At 40.5% G+C, this 27577-nt stretch overlaps 2 protein-coding genes across 8 annotated transcripts; both read left to right on the plus strand.

The window, feature by feature from the left end:
• The first annotated feature begins 711 nt into the window (after positions 1 to 711).
• casp3a (caspase 3, apoptosis-related cysteine peptidase a) lies at positions 712 to 10235 on the plus strand. The gene is made up of 6 exons (XM_067499372.1): positions 712 to 874; positions 1648 to 1787; positions 7773 to 7901; positions 8010 to 8185; positions 8267 to 8378; positions 8484 to 10235. Exons 1-6 carry the CDS (start codon positions 810 to 812, stop codon positions 8711 to 8713), a joined length of 852 nt encoding a protein of 283 aa, XP_067355473.1. The 5' UTR covers positions 712 to 809; the 3' UTR covers positions 8714 to 10235.
• Positions 10236 to 11875: 1640 nt separating this feature from the next.
• Positions 11876 to 27534, plus strand: stox2a (storkhead box 2a). Of its 7 annotated transcripts, none has more exons than XM_067499351.1 (5): positions 12356 to 12486; positions 18241 to 19001; positions 20376 to 20528; positions 22288 to 24877; positions 26688 to 27534. In XM_067499351.1, the coding sequence occupies exons 2-5, from the start codon at positions 18824 to 18826 to the stop codon at positions 26887 to 26889; spliced, it is 3123 nt and encodes a 1040-aa protein (XP_067355452.1). In that variant the 5' UTR covers positions 12356 to 12486; positions 18241 to 18823; the 3' UTR covers positions 26890 to 27534. The 7 variants fall into 7 exon arrangements, with proteins under 7 accessions (XP_067355447.1, XP_067355452.1, XP_067355451.1 ...); XM_067499350.1 differs by lacking the exon at positions 12356 to 12486 and adding an exon at positions 15439 to 15777; XM_067499352.1 differs by lacking the exon at positions 12356 to 12486 and adding an exon at positions 16640 to 17065.
• The last annotated feature ends 43 nt before the right edge of the window (positions 27535 to 27577 follow it).

The following is a 27577-nucleotide window of genomic DNA, read 5'->3' on the forward strand; positions in this document are numbered from 1 at the left end:
GCTAATTCTGAGTGTTCTTATTGTCTGAGGTAGCTGTACTATGGTACTTTCCACCTCTATTTAACATGGACAATGCAGCTTTTAAAAGAAACTGGTTTGTTGCATAGGCTTTAGAGCAGCTTAATTATGGTGTAATGCTCATTTAGGAGTAAAACGGATCATTTCTTGTGATCTGTGTTAAACGGTGTGATTTATATAATCACTGACTAGAGCCTTATAATTACAAACTATACACTCCAGGATGGGGAAAAGCTGAGCTTGTTCAAAGAATTAAATGACTAAATTTAAAATCTCCAGTAAAAATAACAGAATATCACGTGCATCAAACTCTTCCAGCACAATATACTGTAACGGCATTGACAGCTGGCGGGTTTTACCGTGGGAAACTGAGAAAAGTTGGAAAGTTTCCAGTATTTTAATTAACTACTTATACAACGTTAGTAAATATATATACGGACCAGGGCGGAAAATGCTAAGAGCATATCAGTACACCTTTATTTGGAGTTGGTGTAATGAGAGAGAAATCTGTTGTTTTGGTTAACTGACCACATAATACATAAAACAGTATAATTAGAACTTTTTCAAATATTTCCTTATTGATATCTGGTAAGAATGTGGTTTAAAATCTAGGCATAAAATTCATGACTGGCCAGCGGCAGGCGTGGGAGTTTAAAACGAACGCATCTTTGCATGACATCAGCAGCTTCGCAGAGCAGTTGTCTTTCACGTTCTTCCGCATGAGGCTTGTTGTTTAGCGCAGCTCTTTGTAGCACTGGGTGTGTTGTCTTTACGCTGCCTGAATCCACAACATGTCGGCTAACGTAGCTGGATCTGGAGCTGACTCCACAGACGCAAAGGGAAGCTATGGACATCCGTGAGTGGTGTTTAATTATCTCACCAGACTGTGCTCCTTGTGTATTTGCTGACATTGCCGCCACAAAGCCAGTTATTGGTCCCGTTAATGTTAATTACCCGGTGATAGCTCGTTTCAAACACTCAGCGTTATTCGGAGGGTATTGTAAAAATCCATAGAAACTTCTCTAACCAGCTGCATAAAAAAGCCATTTCATTTGTTGCACGATAAAAAAAAACCATGTACATTTAGCCAATTTCGGACGTTGCAACTCCAGGTGTTTATCGAGTCTCCATCTTTGTTGGCGCATCGCTACCAAGAAAACGAGGGAAAGTCTGTTTTTATTATTCAGTATCCTGGATTTCCAATCATCCAGATGGGTATAAAAGTCTATAAGAAACCTATAGAAACCCTCTGAACTAGTGTTAGTGTTTCCAAAACGACTTTCTAGGCTTTTAAAACATCGTTAGGACTGTGACCTGAATAAACGTCCCCACAACATTAGTTGGGTTGGATCAATTTACGCTTGTGACGCTTGTCACGAAGTAACAAGGCTATTGTCTATTATGACTTCCCGTTAGTGTGAGATCTCGCTGCTTGTTTCTACATCTCGCTGCTTGTTTCTAGTGACTTAAACTACTTGAGTTCTTTTTGTCTTACATATGCAGGCCTGTAACTTACACTTAACCTGAACATTTTCCCCCTAACTTAACGTTATGTTTGGCGTTTTCTGTTGTGCAGTGCTTGTTGTTATATTTCATTAAAGACAGTGTTATTGTTGGTTGTCTCTTCAGGACAGGGGGGTCTTTCCCTGCCCCTGCAGCCACTGACGTGGATGCCAAGCCCCACTCCTACAGCTTCAAATACAGTCTCAATTTCCCCAGCATGGGCCAGTGCATCATAATTAACAACAAGAACTTTGACAGAAAAACAGGTGATGTCTTTTCCCGTTATCTCCTGTAACTAGTCTACACATGACCGTGAAAGCGTACTGAACTGTATGATGAAACATCTGTTGAAACATAGTCAAAATGAAACTGCTGTAAATGCATAGTCTTATGTTTTTCTGTGTGGTCATCTATGTATCAATTACAGACGAGTTGATATTTTAACCATTTTTATTTTAACACATTTCATCTAAGGCAAAGTGAAACATTTAATAATATTTAGACAGTTAGACTAGGCACCTATTTTGTTTAGGGCCAGACTTATGCCATCTAGTGTGACAATATGGTTGGACATCATATCTCTGAGATTTTTGGGCCCAAATACTATGACTTCAGTTTTGTCTGAGTTTAAAAGTAAAAAATTGTGGGACATCCAGGCCTTGATGTCTTGTAGGCATGCTTGAAGCTTTATTAACTGATTATTTTCATCTGGTTCCATAGATAAATATAGCTGGGTATCATCAGCATAACATTGGAAATTTATGGAGTGTTTTCTAATAATGTTGCCTAAAGGAGACATATATAAAGTAAAAAGTATTGGTCCTAACACAGAGCCTTGTGGAACTCCATAGCTAACCTTTGTGTGCATGGAGGATTCATCATTAACATGAAAAAATTGAAATCTATCAGATAGATAAGATTTAAACCAACCTAGTGCAGTTCCTGTAATTCCATTTTCATGTTCCAGTCTCTGTAATAAAATGTTATGATCAATGGTATCAAATGCAGCACTAAGATCTAACAGAACAAGTATAGAGATGAGTCCAGTATCTGAGGCCATGAGAAGATCGTTGGTGACTTTTACCAGTGCTGTTTCTGTACTATGATGAACTCTAAATCCTGACTGAAAGTCTTCATACAAATTATTCCTATGAAGGTGATCACATAATTGTTTTGCGACTACTTTTTCAATTATTTTAGAAATAAAGGGGAGATTAGATATTGGTCTGTAATTGGCTAAAACACCTGGGTCAAGACAGGGTTTTTTAAGTAATGGTTTAATTACAGCTACCTTATAGGCCTGTGGTACATAGCCTGTTTCTAAAGATAGATTTATGATATCTAATATGAATGTATCTATTAAGGGTAAAGCTTCCTTGAGCAGCTTAGTTGGAATAGGGTCTAGCAGACAGGTTGTTGGTTTAGATGAGGTAATAATTGAAGTTAGCTCAGAGAGATCTATGGGTAAAAAGCAGTCTAACAGGGAGTGGGGCCTTATCGATGACTCTAGCACTGTTGAACATGAAGATCTATCTGTAATTTTTGGGGGGAGGATCTGGTGAATTCGTTCTCTAATAGCTACAATTTTATTCATAAAGAAGCTCATGAAGTCATTGCTGCTCAAAGTTAAGGGCTCAACAGAACTATGGCTCTTAGTCAGCCTGGCTACAGTGCTGAACAGAAACCGGGGGTTGTTCTTATTTTCTTCTATTAATGATGAATAATATGCTGTTCTGGCATCACTGAGAGCTTTTTTGTACATTTTTAAACTATTTTTCCAGGCTAAATGAGATTCTTCTAACTTTCTGGAACGCCACTTCCTTTCTAACTTTCGTGTTTCCTGTTTTAAGTTGCGTGTTTGTGAACTATACCATGGAGATCACCTCTGCTGGTTTACTGCCTTCTTTTTTAGAGGGGCAACACTATCGAGTATTGTACGTAGTGAGGCGGCAGAATTGTCAACAAGATAATCTACTTGTGCAGGAGTAACATTAAGGAGACTACTTTCCATTGTATTAACATATGGTGAAGCAAATGATGAAGAAATAATTTCTTTAAATTTGTTGACAGCTTTTTCACTTAAGCATCTGCTATAGTGGAATTTTTCCCTACCTGCTATATAGTCTGTTATTGTAAATTCAAATGTTATTAAAAAATGGTCAGACAGAAGAGAGTCGTGAGGAAATATGGTTAAATTATCCGCTTCAATTCCATACGTAAGGACAAGGTCTAACGTGTGACTAAAACAGTGAGTGGGTTTATTTACATTTTGGGAAAAACCAATTGAATCTAATAATGAATTAAACGTAGTGCTCAGGCAGTTACTGTCAGCATCTACATGGATGTCAAAGTCACCCACTATAATGACTTTATCTGTACTAAGCACTAAATCAGATAGAAAATCAGAAAATTCAATCAAAAACTCTGAATAAGGGACTGGAGGACGGTACACGATAACAAATAATAGTGGTTTTTGAGTTTTCCAGTTTGGGTGTGAAAGGCTAAGAGTAAGACTCTCAAATGAGTTATAACTATGTTTAGGTCTAGGAATTATTGATAAGCTACAATGGAAGATTGCTGCAACTCCTCCACCTCGGCCTGTGCTTCTAGGAACATGATAATTAATATGACTTGGGGGGGTTGACTCATTTAAACTGACATATTCTTCCTGCTGCAACCAAGTTTCAGTGAGACAGAATAAATCGAATTGATGATCACTTATTAAGTCATTTACTAACAGAGATTTAGAAGAGAGAGATCTGATATTTAATAATCCACATTTAATAGTTTTGGGGTTTTGTTCTGTAAGAGGAGTAGTCTTAACTTTTATTAGGTTATTATGATTAACTCCTCTTGTTGTCATATTTAGTTTATGTAATTTAGGTCGGGGAACAGACACAGTCTCTATAGGTATGTTGGAGTTGTGGGGGGGTGACGGTTGTAAGGACACTGCAGAGAGGCTTGTAGGACTGGATCTCTGCATCCTAGGCTCAACTCTGGATTGTCATACTTTTGGTTGTTTAATAAGACCAGCCATATTTCTGGATAAGAAAGCTGCACCATCTAAAGTAGGATGGATGCCATCTCTCCTAATCAGCCTAGGTTTTCCCCAAAAACGTTTCCAATTGTCTATGTAGCCCACATCGTTTGCTGGACACCACCTAGGCCTACTCAGGGTGAAGATTAGCAATCAAGTGGCACGTCCTTGCTATAGGCAATGATGGGCACTTTTCTTTCATTATATTTTATTTTAATTTAAATATAAACCCACATATAGTTGTAGGTGCAGGACTACAAAAAATAGTGTGGATTTCTACTTTATTTGTTCTCTCTTGATGTGTGGTTAAAGCTTTGTGTTGGTTTCAAGAAATTCAAAAAAGGGCAGGCACCCACTTTAAAATGCTTAGCTCAGCTAGTCTGCAGCCTGTGGTTAATGGCTCAGTTGGATCATATGTAACGGTTAAGTTTCATTAGGTAAACATTGACTCATTACTCCGATAATATTTTGAAATTTCCTTTAATTGTGAAATGTGCCGGTGGTTGATGTGCCAAACTATGTTGGGTTGAATTCCACTCATTATTTTACTGTTAGCACGTTTGTTTTTGGGAAGTGGACCACTGATTATGTGTAGTGTTATTTTGCCACTTTATAACTTATCTGTCACTCCAACATATTATTCATAACAGGCGTTATGGAAAACGTCCTGGAGATGTGTGAGCTCCATTAAAGGTCTTTGTACCAAAGCAGATGTATTGGTCTGCTGCCTTTATTTAAGGTGACAGTAAAATAAGGCTGTTCCATTGTAAACTGGGGTGGAGTGATGATAGGTGTGGTAAGGGACCAAATGTGCACTTGTTGTTTTGGATACAGTTTAACTGAATTGCATGCCAGTTAATTACATGCTCAGGTTAGCTCTGTGACAGTCCCTACGTTGGCTGTATAGAGAAGGAACCTGAGCATGTGTGCGCATCCTTGCATTTGATGACATAACACTCAAATATCAGGTAACTACATGGATCCATGTGATGAGGTCACCCTAAGTCATCACATAAACAGGACCCTATATACTCCAAAAGCCTTTAAAGAAGCCTTAATGTCTGATTGAGATACTTTGGATTTCTTTACATCACCATAACCTATAATGTTCTAGATTTGCTGTCAGACTTGTGCTTCATAAACCTGTCTAGCAGGACCCACTATGTGCACATGACCGATAAGCAAACATCTTTTTGTTCCACAAGCAACCACATCACATGAGTGGAATAAATAGACAACATCAGCTGAGCCTTTATTGCTGAGTTTAGTTAATTGTTATTAGGTCTTCAACTGGAAACAAAAAAAATTCTTTTGGTAGATTTTTCACCCTTAGTCATAACTTAGTAATTTCATTTCATAAGAAATGACATGGTGAAATAGTTGTAAACACCAAACGTTGTCATGGATGAAGCGATGATAGACTGATGGTAAAAGTCCTCATCAAAGGGAAGTAGGTGAAATATGTACTGTGACTAAAAAGTAATGGCGTTATCAAATAAAACAAATTATAGTTATTTTATCAGGAATCCTCATTGCAATCACTGACTCCTAAAACAAAAAAAGAAGTTCACACACTCACTGGCCACTTCACTTCATCATTTACAGTTGTGAAATCTATACAGCAGCTTTGCCATGAATTCAACTTATACAAGGCTAGAACTTCTCATTTTTTAAGTTATAACAGAAAGGTGATCATTCTACTATGGTTTTATTATTGTGGTCAGCCATTTTTGTTTAAAAATATTTTTATAAAAACCACATCATATTTACCATATAAAGTTGTTGGTATCTATAGTACTGGAAACCAGTCTTCCCCAGTTCAGAGTTGAAATCTTAATTTATAGAAAATTAAGATCTCAGGAATTTTTTTTCTTATAGGTGTGGCAACTCTTCTGGCTGATTAGATATTTGCTCTAGGCGAAGATGGGTGGTGCTTACAGAATGTCACTAAGCATTATGTATAACAGGAATGGGTGCACTCCAGTATCCCACATGCACAGCTACTGTTGGTGCACATTAATTTGCACTCTGAATTCAGCACACGTGGCTTTTGTACAGCATATAAACAAAATACTCCATGTTAGCAATACAGACAAACACATTAAGGCCGGCAAAGCTGCATTCAAGTGGAAAATGTTTTGTCAATACTTGGGGAAAAAAATGCACCTGTATTTATTGCTGCATCTCTATCTGTTTGATTATAATCTGGCAGATATTAAACTTCATACCTGCCTCTCATGTGCTACTGCTTATAACTGGGTTTATCAGACATCACTGCAGTGCAAGATTTTTGTAATTTTAACAACCGTAGAATGAGACAGATGTCAACCAAATATAGTCCATCTTTTCCTTTCGGCTGTTCCCTTTCAGTGGTGGCCAAAGCGAGTCATGTGCCTCCATCTAACCCTGTCCTCTGCATCCTCTAATCTCACACTAACTAACTTCATGTCCTCTCTCACTACATCCATAAATCTCCTCTTTGGTCTTCCTCTAGACCTCCTGCCTGGCAGCTCCAACCTCAGCATCCTTCTAAGGATATATTCAGTCTCTCCTCTGAACATATCCAAACCACCTCAATCTGGCCTCTTTGACTTGATCTCCAAAACATCTAACATGAGCTGTCGCGCCACTCTCTCACCACTGGGAATGCTCTGCATCACTTCATCTAACTCACTTCAGAATTTCTCCTTCTCTTGTAACTCACATCGTACCTGTGGGGCATAACCACTCACAACATTTAACATCACTGCCTCAACTTACAGGTTCAGATTCCTCACCGAAAGAATCTTCACCTCCAGGACATTCCTTACAAACTTTCAGGATAAGTCCTACTCCATTTCTCCTAAGCTTTGAGCCTTGCTACCTTTTTTTTTTTTTTTTTTTTTTTTACACTGGGTTGTGTCCCCCTCTGGTTGCACTGAAATAACAATTCCACTTAACAACTTGACAAGGCATCATGTATGAATTGGTACCATTCATTTGGACTTAATGGATTAACTTATATTGGACACTTAATATAAGTTAATTCATTAATGGACAGAACAAAGTGCATCACAGCTTTGTGTATATATTGTGACCCCTTGTGGTTGCATTAACCAAACATAGTCCATACACTTCAGTTATGAGAGAGCAAGAGATTAGGGTTTCTTAATTTGTGTATATGTGTGTGTTTTCCTTTTATTCTTCAAAATATTTCTTATTGTTCTATTTTAAGGCATGAATCAGCGAAATGGCACCGATATCGACGCAGCTAACATGATGAAAGTGTTCATTAAGCTGGGGTATAAAGTGAAGGTTTACAATGATCAGACAGTCGAGGAGATAAAACAGGTTCTGACTGCTGGTAAGTATAATAGAAAATGGATTCAGATGTCCCCAAAACTGCTGCACAAACACATGCAGATCACTCCTTTCACATGCCTATGACATTTCTTTTGTTCCTCTTCTCTAGTGTCAAAGGAAGATCACAGTGCCTCAGCCTCATTCATCTGTGTTCTGTTGAGTCACGGAGATGAGGGTGTGTTTTATGGTACTGATGGGTCAGTAGACCTTAAGTACCTTACATCACTTTTTCGAGGTGATCGATGCAGATCACTGGTGGGAAAACCCAAACTCTTCTTCATCCAGGTATTTAAAGAGTTTGTCTACTGCACTAATTTGCCTTGGGATTTAGAATAAGTAACCTGTAACTTACTTTGGCTTTATTAGGCCTGCAGAGGCACTGATCTGGATCCAGGCATTGAAGCAGACAGCGGGGACGATGGCACTACTAAGATCCCCGTGGAAGCAGACTTCCTCTATGCCTTCTCCACAGCTCCAGGTTCCTAACAATAAACACAAGCATAGGTCTTTGTGCATGCATACAATTTCCTTTTTTAAATATTTTTCTTAATCCCACTTTATTGCATCTCTTACCTATTTACAGGCTACTACTCATGGAGGAATACTATGAGTGGGTCCTGGTTCATCCAGTCACTGTTTGAAATGATCAACACATATGGAAAAGAATTGGAGCTCCATCACATCCTGACACGGGTGAACCACAAGGTGGCAGTAGAGTTTGAGTCTGTCTCCAACTCCCCAGGGTTCAATGCAAAGAAACAGATCCCGTGCATTGTGTCAATGCTGACCAAAGAGATGTATTTTTCTCCTTGATGTTGTCTGTCAGGCCTTCATCTAGCAGAAGAAAGGCTTGAGGGAGTGTGGTGTATTGGGGGGGGGGGGGGGGGGGGGGGGGGGGGTAGTTTGTGAATTGTTTTAGTTTACACTTTCTGACTGAATAGCTTTGCAAACCTCAGCGAACATTTCTGGGAGAATAGATATGATGTAGAATTTCTGTCATGCTTCACAAGCTTGGCATTATAAGATTCTTTGTGTGTAATACGTGAGTTTATATCTGTAATTATTTTTATTTTATTTGTTTTGTATCCAAACAGCACACATTGTTCGGCCCCTCCAGGATTTCGCAGACCTTTTTGTAATGCTTGGGTCTTAGATGCTTGATTTTGTGACAGCTTTTATAAAAAGGTTGATGCATGTTTTGATGTTTGTATGATTTTCCGTTTTGAAAAGTCCTGCAGAATTTACTGGGGATCACATCACAAATTCATGGAGGGACAGATTTTTAAACCTCTAACCTAAAATTGTTTTTGTTTGAGGGTTGGTCTGTTTTGTTTTTGCTTGTTTGTTTTTGTATTGGTCATTATTAAAAAGGGATAGTCTTGAAAATCTACAGATTTCAAACATTTTGATTCATAATTCCTAGTTAAAAATGTGTCACTGGTAGATGCAGTTTACTTTCTGGGAAATTTAGGTCTTAACACATTTGATGAGACATTATCATGAACAACATTTTTACAAATCAACCTTTTGCTTTAATGAAATGTCTTTACAAGAAGGGATCATGTGTCATTTCGGTGCCTGTTTTTTTTTTTTTTTTTTTTTCTTTTAAACATTTTTAATATGATATTGGGTCAGTGTAGTGACATTGGCATTAAATTTCCACAACCCAAAATAATGAGTCATTCAGTGAAGTAGTACTATATGAGTTTTGTGGACCACTTGCACTCAGCAGTTAACTTAATGGATAATATTGTGTAGCAAAGATATGAGAGGCAACCTAATAATAGTACGTTTCCATGTGTTGTTTTGTTCAAAGCTAAGTTAAAATGTTTTTCATAATCTGTTCTAAACATGGACTGTCAATTTTACTGTTGCTTGTAAGAGTCCTCATACTAGTGGGGACACAGGCTCCGTCATATGCGTAAGTAAAGCCAGCTGACTTGCACAACACTGGAATTTCAGGCACATTTTGATGTGCTTGAACTTTACATTTGATATTTAGCCATGGTCCGTTGATGAAACTGAAAATTGTCTTTTTGCTACAACAGATAGGAAGGACGATCTCCTTGAAAAGCATTTCCAATGAACTACTGTGAAACTATGTCACGCTTTAACACAACCATCAGCATTTAGCACAATTTCATTATGTGTTGGTTATTTTTATGGAAACTCGCTGTATTTAACATTTAGAGGCAATCAGCAGAATCAAATATTACACTGGCTTGACAATCTAGCTTAGTAGTCATGAACATCATTTCCTAGTTTCTTTGTAACCTTTTTCTAAGATAGTGGTGGAATGATTTTCTTGATAAATAAAAACTGTTGTGTAACAGTGTTTTGCGATTGTGCTATTGTGTATGTGGAAATCTGCACTGATAACACATATAACAGAAGTTACAATACTCACATCCCTGTAAAGTCTTGCCAGTTTCATGTGTCTTATTAGTTAACCTGTACAAACACTTAGGTGTCTATTTGTGTTCACTGTTGTGAGTGTAAACAGGCAGATTACATCGGATTTGGCATGACTGGAAGTGGGAAGTACAGGGCCACCAGATCCTGAGGCTCAGCCAAAAAAAAAGCTGCCTCAGATTCCATTACTGCCAGCACATAAGCAGTTCACCTAAACCAACTTCCACAAAGCATTTTTTTTTACTATATAGTGAATATAAAATGTATTAAATCCTCTTGGAATGTTTATATTTATTTATTTTTACACTTTTGAATCATGGCCAATTTCATTTTTCTTTGTGACAGTGATCAATAGAAAATGTCTCATGCCAAAGTTAAAAGATCTCTACAAAGTAAATTTGTTCAAATTAAAAAATATGGAATGTGTAAGTATTGCAGACAGCAGGAAGTTCATCTTACCTTCCACCTTTATAAGACTTCCACGGCCTGCTGCAGAGATCCCCACAGCATGATGCTGAGATGCATCATGGTTCAGAGTGGAGATGGTGTGTTTTTGATGATGTCATTCAGTCCAATCTTGTGACCAAAAACTTTAACTACTGTGTCATCAAGACTATAGAACTGTCTTCCAGTCGAGTCTCCCACATGCCTTTTGACACACTCCATGATAGATTTCACTGTGACTTAGAGATTTTTTTATATCCATCCCGACTTGTAATTTTCAAAAACCTTATTATAGGGTTACTTGGAGAGCTGGAGCCCGTATTTTGTGGGGTTGTAATATTATATTATAAGGTGTATATACGATGTTTACTTTAATGAGGTGGATGTAATATTAGAAACACCACAGCGTTTAATATCCCGGTAGCTGCAGACACCACCGACCACAGCACCTACATTTCCAAACAGTTTCAGCAAAACACTAAATGTGTGAATCTCCATCTGTTAAGACACTCAAGTTAAAAGTTTGTCACCTCTGCCATTAAACTGTGGATCAGGGTTCAGTGCTCGTTTTTTGTTACGTAAGTTATAAAACACCTTGAACTGAAATCGTCTTTATTTGTGAGCATTTGTGGGATATTTTTGCATTTGCATATATGTTACCTACTAATCTTGAGCACATATATTTACAATCAAACTAAATATGTATAATTTTGTGATAGGTTTTATGTATTTTATCAGACTTTATATTCTGTGTATGTCTGTGTGTGTCTTGCCACTTTCGAGAAATGTTTCCTTGGGGACCGTAAACTTACAGCTGAAGTTGAAATTGCATTGTATTACACAGGTGTTTCCATTTTTCTGGACACTTCTTTTTTTTTTTTTTTTTTTTTGGTCATATCAGTGTTGAATCAAACATTTGCCAAACACCTTGAGTTGTTTGACTCATGCACTAAGTTGACTATTGATTTCATTAACGATTAAAATGGCAAACGCAATTGGCACCACAGAAGTTGGACCGGTTTCATTCAAGTATCGAAAGGGGGAGTTTACTTGCAGCACCTGAATGCATCACATGTCCTCGCCTTTTTTTTTTTTTTTTTTTGTCGCTGACAAACTAGGCCCTCATAATACTGTGACACTTTGGGGGGAGCTGGCTGCAGCGGACGCCGCGTCAGGTCGCTGGTTTCTCTCTTTTCACATGAGAGCACCTGTGTCCAACAGTCCCAACGCCGCGCTGCTCAGCGGGGTTTCACTCTTCCACTTTGTTTCTTTGACATTTTTAAACTAGTAAAACTTGACAGGCAGTTCTGGACAGGCGCAAAAACCCTGCATGCTATGAACAATGTACAGTTAAGAAAAACATCCTCTGGGTGGACGAAGCGAGGCTGGAGCAGGAATGGAGAAGTTCCTGCAGATCGCTCCGCACTCTCTGGCTCTGGTGCTGTCGCGGGTTCGCAGAGACGCTGAAGAGGACTCCTCATCCTCACCACCTCCGGCCAGGTCCCAGCATCACACCGGCTACGAGGTCTTCGCAAATTTCAAAGCCGTAAACATGCAGCATTTCTGGAACAAGGCGCTGACACAGGCTCTGTCGGAGATTTTCTTCCTCGGCTGGATTGATAAGCATGTGCTGCTGATCCAGGGCGAAGAAGTTCATCTTCAAGTCCTCAGGAACGGGTGGAACAGACGGACCCTAAAAGCTCCAGAGGGCTTTGACATCAAGTGCATAGGTGGGTCCGTTTGTCCATCATTGGGAGACAATGTCCTGGTATTTATGACAATACAATGTTACCATGAACTGGAAAACCATAGGTGCAAAAATTGGTGATTCCTCATTACAAGTTGATGCGTTTGGATAAGAGGAAATAGTCACTGGGCTGCTCAAATGTTGGACACAAAGTTGCAGGTCTTGTTTGCTTAGTTCAGTTTTACTGTTCGGTGTAGGAAATGTGACATGCAGGATGTCAACACCTAATTTATATATTAGGAATAAATATAAAAATGTTGGCAAGGTCTCTGTTCTGCTCTGTTAATACCTGATGATCAGAGAATATGAAAAATAATGCAAGTGAAATTCAAACTTTAGCAATGAATACTGTGTAGGACTCCAGAGAAGGGTTTTTTGTCGCACATGACTGATCCTGGAAAGTCCTGGAACAACAACAACAAAAGATACAGGTTATATTTTTCCTACGCATTTAAAGTACTTAGTGAAGGATTTGCGTCGAGGTAAAAATATTCGCAGTACAACTTTTTAAGTAAATGGCAGATGTGCTGTTTATTTGCAGTTTTATTGTGACGATTTTGGGCTTGACCAAAGTAATTGAAAGCATTATTTGTCACAAAAGAATACACAGATGCATAATTTTCTCGTTCGCTACGTCAACTCAACTCTTAATTTTAATCTTTTTTCCTCACTGTAGAAAACTCACTGGAATGGTTTTAATGTGCAACAAAAAATCTACCATAGATGAATCAATGTAATTCACAGAAAATACATAACATGTTAAACATTTTCAGTCACATCCTGACCAATTTCTAAACACGTAATGAGGTTATTAACACCCTCTTCATCATTTGTGATCATCTGCAGATTAAGTTTGCTCAGCTTCTATTGAACTCCGGAGGCTCAGACTTACCATGGTTCTGAGCACTTCCCGTTTTGTGAGATTGTTATAATATAAAAACCTTAATGGTTTATTTACCTGCAGTTTTTGGTCTGGTTCTTGTTCCATTCACCTAATATGACCCTCCTTTGTTATCGTGAGCTGAAAACCTTTGCTGCTGGCAGGCTGCATGAAACTAGTCAAAGCTGGTAAAAAAAAAAAAAAAGGGAGTTCAGGCAGCTTCTTGCCTTGTAACCTCAACTGCTTCGTATCTTGTAGGTTTACATATCTGGGTTAAAGAGGCAGGACTCATGCCAAGTTCTGAAATAGTTCAACATTCCCGCACTTTAACTCATCGTTTTCTGACAAGGCTATAATGAATGTATGTGCTGGGACAGGTCTGTGTGTGCAAATGAGAGAGAGGCGTGCAGCATGTCAAAGGTGGTCTTATTTATGTTGGTTTCACAATAGATCTTCGGTGTAGATCATCTGATTCATCAGTGGGGAGCATGGAACTGCCAAAGTCGAGCATAATGGAATGTTGAAAGCAGAAGTCTTTAAATACACTTTCAACACTTTAATGTTGGGTCCACAGATGGTTGTATAAAGCTAAGTGATGCACCCACATTTAAAGTGAATTTAACACCTGGACTGATGTTGCTCCAAATGAAACCGTAAAAACTTTTTGAAATGAATATATAGTCAGTTTTGTTTAAACACTAATATATGCTGAGACATGCAGTTTAATGTAAGGAGTTTGGCTGTTGTTTTACTGACTAAAATTCTAACAGCAAACTGTACATTTTAGCTTTTGTGACTGTGTCAGTGTCATCAGATCAATGGTTTGTTATAGCCAGTGGGTCTGAATAGAGAATGGGACTGTGAAAGCCGATTTATTTTTGTGTCTGACCATCAGGAAAAGGTGACGTAGCTTCATTCACACTACCGAAGCAAACACTGATAAGCTGTGGAATGTTTGTCTTACGGCTAATAACTCACCGGACTCTATAATGCCTAAACCAACAGAGCTTATAGGCTGTTGGTGCAGAAGCAAATGAGACACTGATATAGTTTTTGTGTGAGATATGTTTATCACAACTAGCCACATAATTTAGGATGAATGTGGAGAAGATTGCAAGCCAACAGTGCAGGAGGTTGGACAACATAATCAAAGTTTAGTTTTAACAGTAAGCTTGTGTGCATTCAACTATAAGTTCAATTTGAACCATTTTGTCCATTGTGTAAAACAATGTGCAGATGCAAACCTTTTCTATAAATCAGATTGTTTTGTTTTTATTATTATTATTATTATTATTATTATTATTATTATTATTATTATTATTAGTTTAAAGGCTTCAAATTACTCGTGCTACTCTGATTTATTTCTTTTTTTAAATAAATAAAACTACCTGCAGTAGTGATTTACTGTAGGTAACAACCTGTTTTGTTGCTGTTTTGTGGTGTCAGCTGCAAATCTCTGGTGTCATGGTGTTAGTTTCTGGGACAAGTTCAAACGAAGTTCAGATAGAACCAAGAATTTTCATCACAGTGTTTGTTGTTAGTTTTAGACATATAGTTGCAAAATTATATGATGATAATAACAAGTTTTGGATAAATACATGCAAGTGAACAGGTTTTTCTGGGGCTCTTCTTACACAATCAACTGTCTACAGCTTTGCACAATGGACTGAAACCTTTTTAACTTCAAGATAATTAACAGACGTAGCCCAGTTATTACAGTTTCTTATTAGGCCCCAATAGGCTGAGGTTGCATTTTGATGTCAGGGTTTTACGCATTTCCTCATATGACTGCTACATTTTTACATAATGCTGATTACAATCCTGCCCGACTGAGCCAAAAGTAGTATCAGGATTAATGTATTTACACAAAAGTTGTGGATTTTTAGCTGTGTGGAAACAGTTTTTCTAAAGTGACAATTCAATCTGATTAACAGAGGGGCTTTGTATCCGTTCCCTGGCTATGAACAATGTGGAATGTGTGTTCTGAAGGAAGGAAAAGTGGAACATTTGTTCAGGAAAACACAATTACACTGTTAGATTCCCTGTTATAGCCGGGTCCTCCATTGGAAGGAAAGGGAGGCTCCCAGAAGAGAATTGGGGGAAGTGTTGATGATGCAGCGGAGGGACTTCCAGTATATCTTTGTGTCAGATCAGGATGTGTTGTGCTGTTGTGGCACAAACACTTGGAGTGGAGTTTGGAAAAGACGTGCGTTTTCAGAAATGCTCCACTGGAGGGCAGACCACTGGCAAAGATGGAAGTTGGTTCCAGGTGTAAGAGCCTCCCAAATTCATCAGTGTTGAACAGTTCATAGTAGGAAATGTCCAGTCTGCACAGGATTAGTGTGAGTTCACTCTAAGCTGGTGCACTGCACCTCAGAGACACTTATTACACAGGTAAAACAGCATTTTGAGACAGTTGTATCTTCATCTTCAAAAGCTTTTTAATTTCTGTGAATGTTGATGGGTCTTGGATTAATGTTTTGTAATGGAAACAGTGAGAAGTAATCCCATCAGCCTCAGCTTTAGCTTGTGTTTACTGCTGGTAAATTAGTGAATGTTAGCTTGCTAAGATGGTGAACATGTTAACACTGTCAGTGACCATGTTAGCATGCTCATGTTAGCCTTTAGCTAAATGCAGCCTCACAGAGCTGCTAGCATGTAGCTGCATAGCCTGTTTTTAAATAGGTCATGGACTCTGGACCACGGCGCTTGCTAAATCTACGATGGTCAATAATACATTATATTATTCTTTTCTAGCCTTATGAAGAACAGTTATTTTCCTCATCTATTGAATTGCTGAATATTTTTTTCAACGAACAAATGAGCTGCAAAAAAATAAAATACCAACATTAGGCTGGAGGTTGTAACTCAAAGTGATGTATTGATATTTCTGTTTTCATCTGACCTATAGTGCAAAATCCTATTAAGTTTACTGTCAGTTATGACGAAGAAATGCTGTAGATTTATGAAGATGAGAAGCTGGAACCACTGAATGTTTGTAATTTTTATTTCTTTTGATCAAATAATCAGATAATCCACTACTTGCCACATATTTGAAAATGACCAGAATTTTCAAGACTTCAGATCATTTTTGTTCTCTGTACATACAGCAGAACACCTCCCCCCCCTCCCACCCCCCACCCCAAAAAAGTCTCTTCACTCTCAGGACGTGATGCTATTTGTGTAAGTGTGTCTTGAGGACCGTGTTGAGGGATGTCAGATTTTCAGCAGCGATGCAGGAGTATTTTCTCTCCACATAACAGACAGTCGGTCCTCGTCTGTGTGGCGTCTGTGTGCTTTATATCACGAGTAACTGGCTCTTTAAGGGAGCAGCACTCAAAGGTAACAGCTATGAGATCATCGGCTTGCGTTGTCATGGCAACAAAGGCTGTTGCAGCACTACTGAGAAATAAAATGGCTGGCGTGGTGTTGCTCTCTCCCTCCTCTTCCTCACCCCTCCTTCCCCCTTCCCTTTCTCTCCCATTTTCTCTTCGGTATCAGTGAACTGGAGCAGATTGGTTGTGACACCGTCCTCCCCCCCCCCCCTTCCTCTGCCCCTGCCCCGTACTGCCCTCTCACTTTGCTCCTTATTCTGTCCCTCCAACCCTCCATTCACACTCCACACATGTGAGTCAGCAGGAGTCTGCAGCGAGCTGGAGCTGCCACTCTGGACGTGATTAAGGTGATGTTTTGGGTTATTTTATCGGGGAGTGCGGCTGTTGTCCACACAGTATGAGCAGTGAATCAACTGGTGGAAAAGCACAGATGAGAAAGCCACAAATCAGCACCTTTTAAAATGTTACCCTTGTGTTGTGGCTCTGTCAAGTCTGTAGCTTTGGTCTTGTATTCAGAAAGAGGAAGAATGGGGGTTTAAGGGGCCCCTCATTTTTCAAGAGGGCGAGGGAAAAGAGGGAAGAAGGAGGGTGAGAATGGAAATTTAGCCAACAATTCAGAGCTCTCCCTATTCCCTGGACATCTTCTGAGGGTTGAATTTTTTTATGTGTGTGTGTGTGTGTGTGTGTTGAGCTGTTGATATTTGCTCTCCTCTCTGCCTCATGTATGTCCTCCCTCTCTTTCTCCCTCTCTCTCCCTCTCTGTCCCTCTCTCTCTCTCTCTCTCTCTCTCTCTCTCTCTCTCTCTCTCTCTCTCTCTTCCATCCTCCCCTCCCCTCAGCCTCAATCACCCAGACACAGACGCATGCATGCTCACGCAGAATCGCGTGCAGCAGGCGGATGCGCGCATACACACTCTCCTCCTCTCTCTCTCTCTCTCTCTCTCACACACACACATACACATACACACACACACACTCTCTCTCACACACACACACACACACACATACTCACACACCCTTCCTGGAGGTGCTGGGAGCAGCTGCAGCATTAGCGTTGAAAGAGATTTGCCGTAGACTGGAGTTTGCGTCCCCCTCCTGTTAATGAATGGATGCTACAGCGATCGGCTCGGGAGCTTCTTCCGTTGGATTGCTGGAAACGGTGGATATCTATTCTTGAATTTATTTATTTATTTCTATGCTCTCCATTTTTTTTCTCCCCACCCTCTCCTGGTGTGCTGTTGTCAAAAGGATGATGGGGTCTTGTGCTTGATCAGATAAAGATGGAGGTGAACGTGGCGTCTCCAATGCTTGGCATACTATTGAGGTTTCACTGCCCATTAGGGTGAATGGAGCTTTTGTTTCTGTAATTTTTTTTTAAGTGGGCTTTTTTGTTTTCCGGGGATTGGCCGAGCACTCCTGTGGTGAATTGAGCTATTGTCGAAGACTGGACCTCTTAAGCTTTGTATCTTTAACCATCCATTCTTCCCCTTCCTTCCATTCCCCTCTTATCTTCTACTCAAAAGGAACAACCAGATCCCAAAACCTCCACTGAAATCTCTCCTCACCGTCCTCCTTGCTACCAATGCCCCATTTCCCTCATCTCTACCCCTGCCCCCCCACCTCTCTCCTGCTCCCTCCTCCCACATCAGAGCGGCTACGTAATGTGCCTCCCTACGCATGCAAATGGGGATGCTACAAATGGTGGCTGGGACTGATGCTGATGAAAGGGTGATGCCTCGCGCAATCACCTGCACCTCCGCCGCCGCTGCCACCACTCCAGATCAGCCAGGGAGAGCCCAGCAGCCGATGACAACCACCCACCGTGCAAACACAGTCGCTTGTAGCTTGCTCGTGGATGTAAATGAAATGTGTGTATGTGTGTGAAGGTGCACACTGGTTCCTGCCATGTCTGGTGTGTGATCGCTCTAGCGGGACGTTCTTACTGATGCGGGGGAGGCACTGAGCCTGAGGTTGGTCGACCTCCCCCTGCATACCCCCCTTCCCCGCTTCCCTCTTTCCTTCCCTCTCCTCCCCATTCCACTACCACCCCCACCTTCTCCCAGAAGCTCCCCGGGGGTGTGAAGGCCACCTGGTAAAGGGGTCACGATGAAGAAGAACCGCAGCAGCAATCTGCAGCGGGCCTGGCCCAGCTCAGAGCTTACCGAGCGCCCGCTGGAGCACAATCTCTCTCGTAGTGAGAAAGACATCCGTGTGCAGAAGCAGCATCTTCCTCCCCCTCCTCCTCCTCATTTTTCTCCGTCCCCGCCAAGTTATCGTGCGCCAGGTGAGTCAGACACTCCCACCTCCACAAGCTCCACCTTCTTCCCACAGAGATGCTCAGGGTTTTGGGGCAGCTGGCAGGTTTAAAGTGTATGATATTTTAATATTTTCGAGGTACAGATATTGAGAACTTTTTCTTTCGTCTTGTGTGAAGTGAAATAGAAATGTGGAAGAAGCTGAAATCCTTAGAATCATTTCATCTAAAATTTCTGTTATTATCAGCCTCTGATTTCACATCATGGGTCCAATTTCCCATAACTTTCTTACATCTTCACAGCTTCATATTCACTGACACATGTTTAAAAATATAGATAACTATCAACATATTTTATTATATTTTCCTGTCCCTGGTTGTAGGATTGCATCACCTTTGCGCCAAATTCTGTGACAGATTCATTATTTGTGTGTTGAGATTACAAAAGAGCTTTTGGGACATGTCATATCCAAAAGGAATGTCCTTACTATGAAAATCAGACCTTTCCTGTGCTTTTTATTTATAAATATTTCATGCTTCATTGAAAGAATGTGAAACCTAAATCCTACAACCTCATTTCTTTTGGACTAGTTGACCGGCAGATGCAGTTTTTCCCTTGTTTACTAGACGAGTAAAGCCACATAAAGCTTAAGGAGCTGTGATACTAAGCAGAGATAACGTCATCATGTTGGTTAACTGACCGTTCAACTGTGTGTGGTGAGGAGGCAGGGCCCTGCACAGATTTCAGGACAGGTCCAAGAACCGCGAACAGTACTTGACAGCAAAACCTAAAAACAGACATTAATCATATGGAACGCCGTAACATTGAATTAGAAATCAAGAATGAAATATTTGATGTTACACTTTCTACATTGTATCGTGTGAATCAGTCACAAGATTGAGGTCAGGGGACAGGGTCAGTACAGCACAGATGCTGCAGCGGTGGATTGAGTGAATTGCTTTCATCAGGGCAGAGGTTTGCTGTCACAGTTGCAGGTTGTAAGATGATCTCACTTCTCTCTGACAGCAAAGTCAGCTTGATTCAACAAAGGCAGGAGTAATTCTCTGCATGTTCTGCTCTGATTGTGGTGCTAAAGTCAGTTCTATTTTGTTGCATTTCAAATACGTTGACCTACTGGAGGATTGCATAAGCTCCCTTTGCTGTTTGTCACATGATGTGATTCAGATAACGAGGTTGCAAAGATGATCTCAGGTGATCTAACAGTTGCTGCAGCAGCTGCCTCGCTTTGCTAACACACGAGGAGCTAAGGAAGCTCAGAGAGGAGGGGTGGAGCCGTTCCAGGCAGCATGCAAACTGCTGCTGTTTGACCATTACATCATAGCTTCGCACGCTGCGCCTGCTGTTCATTCATGATCTTGTGCTTGTGCCTCCTCCTCCCGTAGGTGATGTGTCTCCGATCAGTATGTCACCTATCAGCCAGTCACAGTTCATCCCGCTGGGGGAGATCTTGTGCCTGGCCATCTCTGCTATGAATTCTGCCCACAAGCCTGTCAACCAGGAGGCTCTGGTGGAGCACCTCACTGCCAGCTTCCCAGGTATGATCCTCTTACTTTGTTTTTAAAATGGGACCTCACTAAAGTATGCAGAAACCATTTTTTGAATGCATTATTTAGCATATGTGGTTATAGAGAACTTAGATATGACTTAGATATATTTCTGTGTTTAACTATTTTATATTGATTATGCTCTCAGAAGATACTTGGCCCTTTAAGCATCTGCTGATCTCACTTTAGGACATTCATCACATATCTAAGAGATTAATTCTCTTAGATATGTTTTTTTATTATGTACAGTAAAGTGTTAGCTGGATCATATTGGTCGATTGACATAGATGTCTATTAAGTGATTGACATAAAATTACCATTTGATGATTACTTAGTTATTTTTAACCTTTAAGCAAACGTGGTAAATATTTACTTTTACTTGTTTCTCATTTGTAAGATTGTATCTGTCATACATTATACCAGACTAAATATCTGTGACTTGTGTTGAAAATCCTGACTTTTGGTAAATTATTTACCTAAATAAACAACCCAACCAGCAAGAAGCGTATTTAGGGTTAACTAAGGCCAGTAACAAATTTTAAACAGCTGCCAATTATTGGCTCATCTGATCATCTTCATTTCGGACTTCACAAAGAGTTTCTAATGGCAGTTCAAATTGTCTTGGTGCTTCTTCAAAATGCCATAAAATTTTTTGCCATAGTGGATTTTAACACAGCAAGTCATGAGTTCTCAATGGGAACTACATACTTTTGGAAAATTAGTTAAACTTATAGGTTGTATAATTTCTGATAAAAAAATAAATAAAGCACAGGGTGATGTAATGTCAAGCAACGCCAGCTCTTGCTAGACAAAGGTTATGAGCGGTGTTGTTTAAAATGGATTGCTTTTAATGTTGATTTGTCAATATATATGTATATAGTAAGTTCTTCAGCTTTAGTCATTTGAGAGCTAATATTTATTTAGTATTTGTTTTAGTACCATTTTGTTTTTACATACAGATTAATATTGGACTTAAGTGTGCTTACAGAGTGAAAGAATTGAGCTGAAGTAGAGCTAAATTTATGTAAAAATGAAAAAAGTACCATTGATGTTTCCTTAAAGCAACGGAACAGAAAGAGCTTTGATCCCTTTCATTATTTAGCAGTTGATTGGTGTCAACCAAACTTGAAGCCAGCGTAATTTTCCATTCTAGTGAGATTATATTGTTTCCAAAGATACTGAAAGTGTATATTAATAAAATGTTGCAGAATGCATATACAATCTTTCTGTTTGATGTACTGGTTCATAATGCACTGCACTGGTACCTATGCAGCAGCTTTGTTATACTTAACATATATGTACGCACCAAGATATATTATAAATGAATAATAATATGCACAATATTTACAGTAGAGTATGCGATATTTCCATACAATGGAGTTTTTATTTTTGGAGTAACATGAGAAACATACATTTATAGGAAAATACAATACTTCTGCCAACATAACATGTTAAACCTGAACCAAGTGACTGAAACATAATGTAACGACCGCATTGTATTTTATTATTATTTATTTTATTATTTGTAATAAACATTCCCCAACTAGCGTATCTTTTTATAATAAGCAAAGTTGAATAGTGTTTTCCATATATTGTAACACAAATTTCTCAATATTTTTCCTGCATTTTGTAAAAATATGATATGCATCCTTTGTATTTTAACTATTTGAATAAAGAAATGTACAGTAGCTTTTATTTCATGTCTTAGATTTTATTGATCTGTGCTTTAACTAATCTGGGTTTCCTGCAGGTGTGCCTACACCCAGCTCAGAGGTTCTGCGTCACACCCTGAACATGCTGGTGCGAGAGAGGAAGATCTACCCAACTCCAGAGGGCTACTTCATTGTCACTCCTCAGACCTACTTTATCACACCCTCCCTCATCAGATCCAACAACAAATGGTATCACCTGGATGATCGGCTGCCAGAGCGCCAATCACAACAACAACAACAACAACAACAACAGCAGCAGCAGCAGCAGCAGCAGCAGCAGCAATCACAACAACAACAGCAACCACAGCTGCAACCTCAGCAATGCACTTCGCCTCAGTCCGGCAATATCACACCATCCACACCTGGCTGCCTGAGAGAGAGGCCTCCTCGCAAGAATCACAGTGACTCATATAATTCCTATCGCGAAGACCCATCCAGACTTCATGCATCTGCGCTCCAAACTAAGTCACCTAAGGAGCACAGGGGAGATTCGTATCAAAGTAAGGCACCCAAGGATCACAACAGTGGCGAACCTCCACCGAGTTTGTCAGCCAAGGAGCACAGAGGAGAACCGCCTTCATATCCCTATCCCCCACTTCCCACTTCCCCTCCTGCCCAGCAGCAACCGCCACCTCAAGATCTAGCTGAGAAGAGCAAAAACATCACTTCTTTCCCCTATAAAACTGACACTTTGACCAAAAAGAAAGAAGGAAGTGGTGGCGGAGGAGGTGGTGAGAAGCAATCCAAGAGGTTTGGACTCAGGCTCTTCAGACTGAGTTTCAAGAAGGACAAAATGAGGCAGCTGGCAACCTTCTCAGCTCAGTTCCCACCAGAAGAGTGGCCTCTTCGTGATGAGGACATGCCAACTACTCCCATACCCCGTGAGGTGGAGATGGAGATAATCCGCCGAATCAACCCCGACCTTACAGTGGAGAATGTGGCTAGGCACACAGCCGTGATGAAGAGGCTGGAGGAAGAGCGTACGCAGAAGAACAAAGCAGGGTCTTCGGCCCAGCACAGTGCACGCAGCAGGAGGGGGAGGGGACACCGTAGGGCTCCACATGGCAAGTCCCGCTCTCATAGCAAACCCCGGACCTCAAGGGGAGACCCATCTGAGGGTTCAAACTGGGATCTGGTGTTTATGGAGCGGGATTACCGCTTCTTTAGCCACTCGTTAGTTCGCTCACCTCGGGAGGCCATGTACACCTTGGAACACAGGCGCAGTGGAGGCGCAACATACCTGGTCCACAGCAACCCTAACATTACTGAAGCGTACTGCCCTGTTACTCCTGAATGGGATGTTTCTGGGGAGCTTGCCAAAAGGCGGACAGAAATGCCCTTCCCCGAGCCATCACGTGGAACGTGCCAGTCCAGAGTACAGAGAAGTCACAGTCACAATCAGGACAGGAAGTCACGCCACGAGAGGTCAGATCAAGCTAAAGAACGATCTCGGTCCATGGACAACTCTCTAAAGGGTCCGTCACTGGGTGCACCAGAAGACTTTGAACCTACACCAGAGGAGCGAAGTCATTACTACACTGATGATGGCACCCTGCGAGCCACGCAGAAGTCCTCCCACTACTCAAGGATTATGTTCTCTGCTGCTAAGTTCCACTCTGACTTTAATGTGCCTGATTTGGGGAAAGGGAGTTTGGATGAGTCAAGGATCCGTAGTACAATGGAGAGGAACAAAAGCAGAGATAGCTTGCCAACGTACAATGAGCTAATGGGACTTTCTCCTAAGCCCTCAACAGATGAGTACTTCCAGTGCAATACATCAAATGAAACAATCCTAACTGCCCCTTCGCCTCAGGCAAAATCAGAATATGACACATTAACCTCATCAGGGGGACTCCGAAAGGGCTCTCCAGCTGACCGCCAAACGCCTCACCTCACCTCTCCTCACACGATGGAGTACAAAGAGGACTTGTCGGCAGCAAAGGGACAGAACAGCTCGGTGCGACTGACGCCAAGCCAGACACCAGAGCCAGTGCAAAATGCCCGTTTGACGTCACACCAACACAATGTAGATCCTGGAGGGGGCGGAGGAGGTATCGTGATCAAGAGGAAAGAGATCTTCAGCAAGGACACTTTGTTCAAACCTCCACACAATGCCTTGTCCACAGGCTACGTGGACAGCAGCTACACCAAGTCTGGCACATTGCGGAAAGCCTCACATGCCAAATCAACAGAGGCCCTAGACAATCCTGAGCCCCAGCAGCCTTCCAATTCAGCCACTTCCTCAGCGTCACCTGCAGTCTTACAGGGCTGCTTAGAGCCAACAGTCCCCTCTGCCTCGTTTGACTATTATAACGTATCAGACGATGAGGAAGAGGAAGAGGCAGAGGAGGATTCGCACAAAGAGTTGGTGACAGCAGAGGACAAGAAGGATCACGGGGAAGGGGGTGGTAATGGTGGAGGCGGTGGTGGTGGTGGGGAGGGAACCATGCAGTGGCTCCTTGAGCGTGAGAAGGACCATGATCTGCAGAGGAAATTGGAGACCAATCTCACTTTACTCAGCCCCAAGGAGACAGAGAACAGCAGCAGCCAGAAGTCAGCTCACTCTGCCCGTTTGGACAGCATGGACAGCAGCAGCGTCACAGTGGACAGTGGATTCAACTCCCCCAGGTATTTGCAGATATGAATTTTATGTCATATAAAACAATGACTTACAGTGTGTTTGGATGCGTACATACAACACAAAACAGGCAAAAATTCCTAAATGTTTTGGTTATTTTCAAAGCAAGTGGCCCTTGTACAAGTAATGTAAAGTCACTAAAGCTTAGTGGATTTAACAAATTCTTCTCTGCACCCAGAAGCTAGATGAAAGGTGGCATGGTGCTAACTGTTAAGCCTCTGCAGCAAAAAAATGGTATTATTTTGTTTCATTCACCAATTTACTCTTCACTTGGTCTTGGTTGAGTAAACCCATGTATATTAACAAGATATTAACCAATTAGACAGTGGAAATCTTTATTGTTCTCATCTTAAGAGTATATTTTGAAGCTTTTTCCCATGGTGCCATACTATCACATAATGTTTAAGGTTTGTAGGACATCCTGGCACCCGAGTGGTTATTAAGTAAGTCGTGGAAAAGAAATAAGCACAATTCAGGTCCTCTCAGTAAATGAAACAGCACTAGCCCTAAGATTTTTATCCATACATTCTTAATACTTTGAATATAAAGATGAAAGTCTTTGAAAAATCACAAAAGGATCAGTTCCATGGTTTCAAAGAAAGCTTGCATTTCAGAATGATTAACAGTTTCAATGTGACATTAAGAGTGGCAGATCTGATCTCTGGCCTTGATCAGACAGACGTACTATCCAGCTATTTTCACACAGTGCAGCAGTTTGTACTGTACTTCAACATTAATGCTGCTGGAGTTGTGAGAGAAAAAGAAATAATAGTGAAAATTTATATCACTGCATAGTATCTGTCCTTGCTCTACCCATCAAACACTAATCACCCCATGTGATGAGCAATGTGATCGGCAAGTAGAAAATCAATTAAATTCGTATTTATTTTTTATAAATATGATGTATACATATCATAATGTGAGCATATACAATATACAACAAATATTGTGACACATTTTTATACTGCACTCAAAATCTGTGAAGCTATACTCTATTTATCTTTTCTAACAATGTATCAAATTGTGTGAAAACAGTCTGTGGCCAGTGTGAAGAGGCCACTCCCACTACTGAAACGTCCGGGAATTATCACCAGAATCTGCAGTTCTGTGAGCTTTATGGAGAATTATAGCGGGTTTCAGTTCATTGGTTAACTGACCAGCTGACAACTGGACATGACTATTGTCATAGTGTCATCTAAACATGCGCTGAATCATCATCGTCTTTGCACCAAATGGCAAGTAGCGTTGAACTCAGAGGAGCAGGAAGCCAAAGAGTCCAATATTTCATAAGTTGGTAGAGCCCCACAACAGACCCGCAATTGTGGTAATATTAGATTTAACAGTTGGCTTCAAATGAATTGTGATGGTGCTTGATGCCTGCAGGATCTGTAAAATAATAGCTTTAAATAGTGATACTTAATTTTAATGTCAGTGTTGTGTTCACTGCCCCCCAGTGGCCAAAATATTCAGGTATTTTAACTTTAAGGCATCCCTGTATTGAAAGTTGATGTATAAATTCTTTTTAATATATTAATAAGTTAAGAATTGCTGATTTCTAAAGCAGCTTTTTCTTCCATTTTTACTGCAAGAAATTATTATTATTGTCAGTAGCTACAATTTATCTGAATTATGTCTTTGTCCAGACATGCTTGAAGACTGTTTCAGTTATATTTGGTGGTTTTTCTCTCTGTTATTCTCTCAAGCACAACTTATGTTATAGACAATGTGAATTTTTCTTTGGGTATTTGGATTCATGATGTATTTTGAAATCAAACGCTTTGTGTTGTCTTTGCTGTGCAGGACACGTGAAAGCCTTGCATCCAACACATCCAGCATAGTGGAAAGCAATAGACGGCAGAATCCAGCGCTGAGCCCAGGCCACATTGGCACCAGTAGTATCGGATTGCCATTCAGCTTTCGCGCCATCCCTGAACCCCCCACCACGCAGCCTGAGAAACTCCAGAAGTCATCGAACTGCCTGGCCTCCATCACCAGCGTCTGACAGGCAGCACGGACTGAGACCATGACAGTGGTGGAGGAGAGAGGAAGTGAGGTGTTTCAACGTTTTGAGCCTCACGTTGCTCAACCAAGACACACATAAAAACACACTCACACACACATCGTCAGACTCCTGAGAATCAATTTACTGGGACTGTTACAAAAACAGACATGGCTTCAAGAGACTGTTCCCACAGTTTCCAGAACTTTACTGCAAAGAAGAGAAGATAAACTACTGAATATCAACATCACTGTAGGTAAGGGAACCTACCTGAAGTACTTTGACTTTGGTGACATGGACTCTAGTTGGCTTCTATCAAGATTCTTGATTATTGGTATTGGAAAGTAGTAGACTATAGGAATCAAGTTACATTTGGAAATATAAAAAAAGACTTTTTATATTACTTAACAATACATGTCCAATTAAATGTTCTCCTTCCTGAAATAGCGTCAAGTTCTTCAGGACCATTCAATGTATCAGCACAATGTCGAGACAATAAAAGGTGATTCTGAGAACAACGGATGGAAGATATAAAAACATAAATCAGCTCAGATTTGTGTACCGCAATGCAAATGATGTATGTATACTCGATACTTTTGATATCCTAATTATTATAATGGTGGTATTAAAGATGCTATGTGACCAAAATGTTGTTTGAACGAAATGAGCTACACCTCACTCCTCACATGTA

The sequence above is a fragment of the Channa argus genome, chromosome 3 (assembly GCF_033026475.1).
Source record: "Channa argus isolate prfri chromosome 3, Channa argus male v1.0, whole genome shotgun sequence".
Lineage (NCBI taxonomy): Eukaryota > Metazoa > Chordata > Actinopteri > Anabantiformes > Channidae > Channa > Channa argus.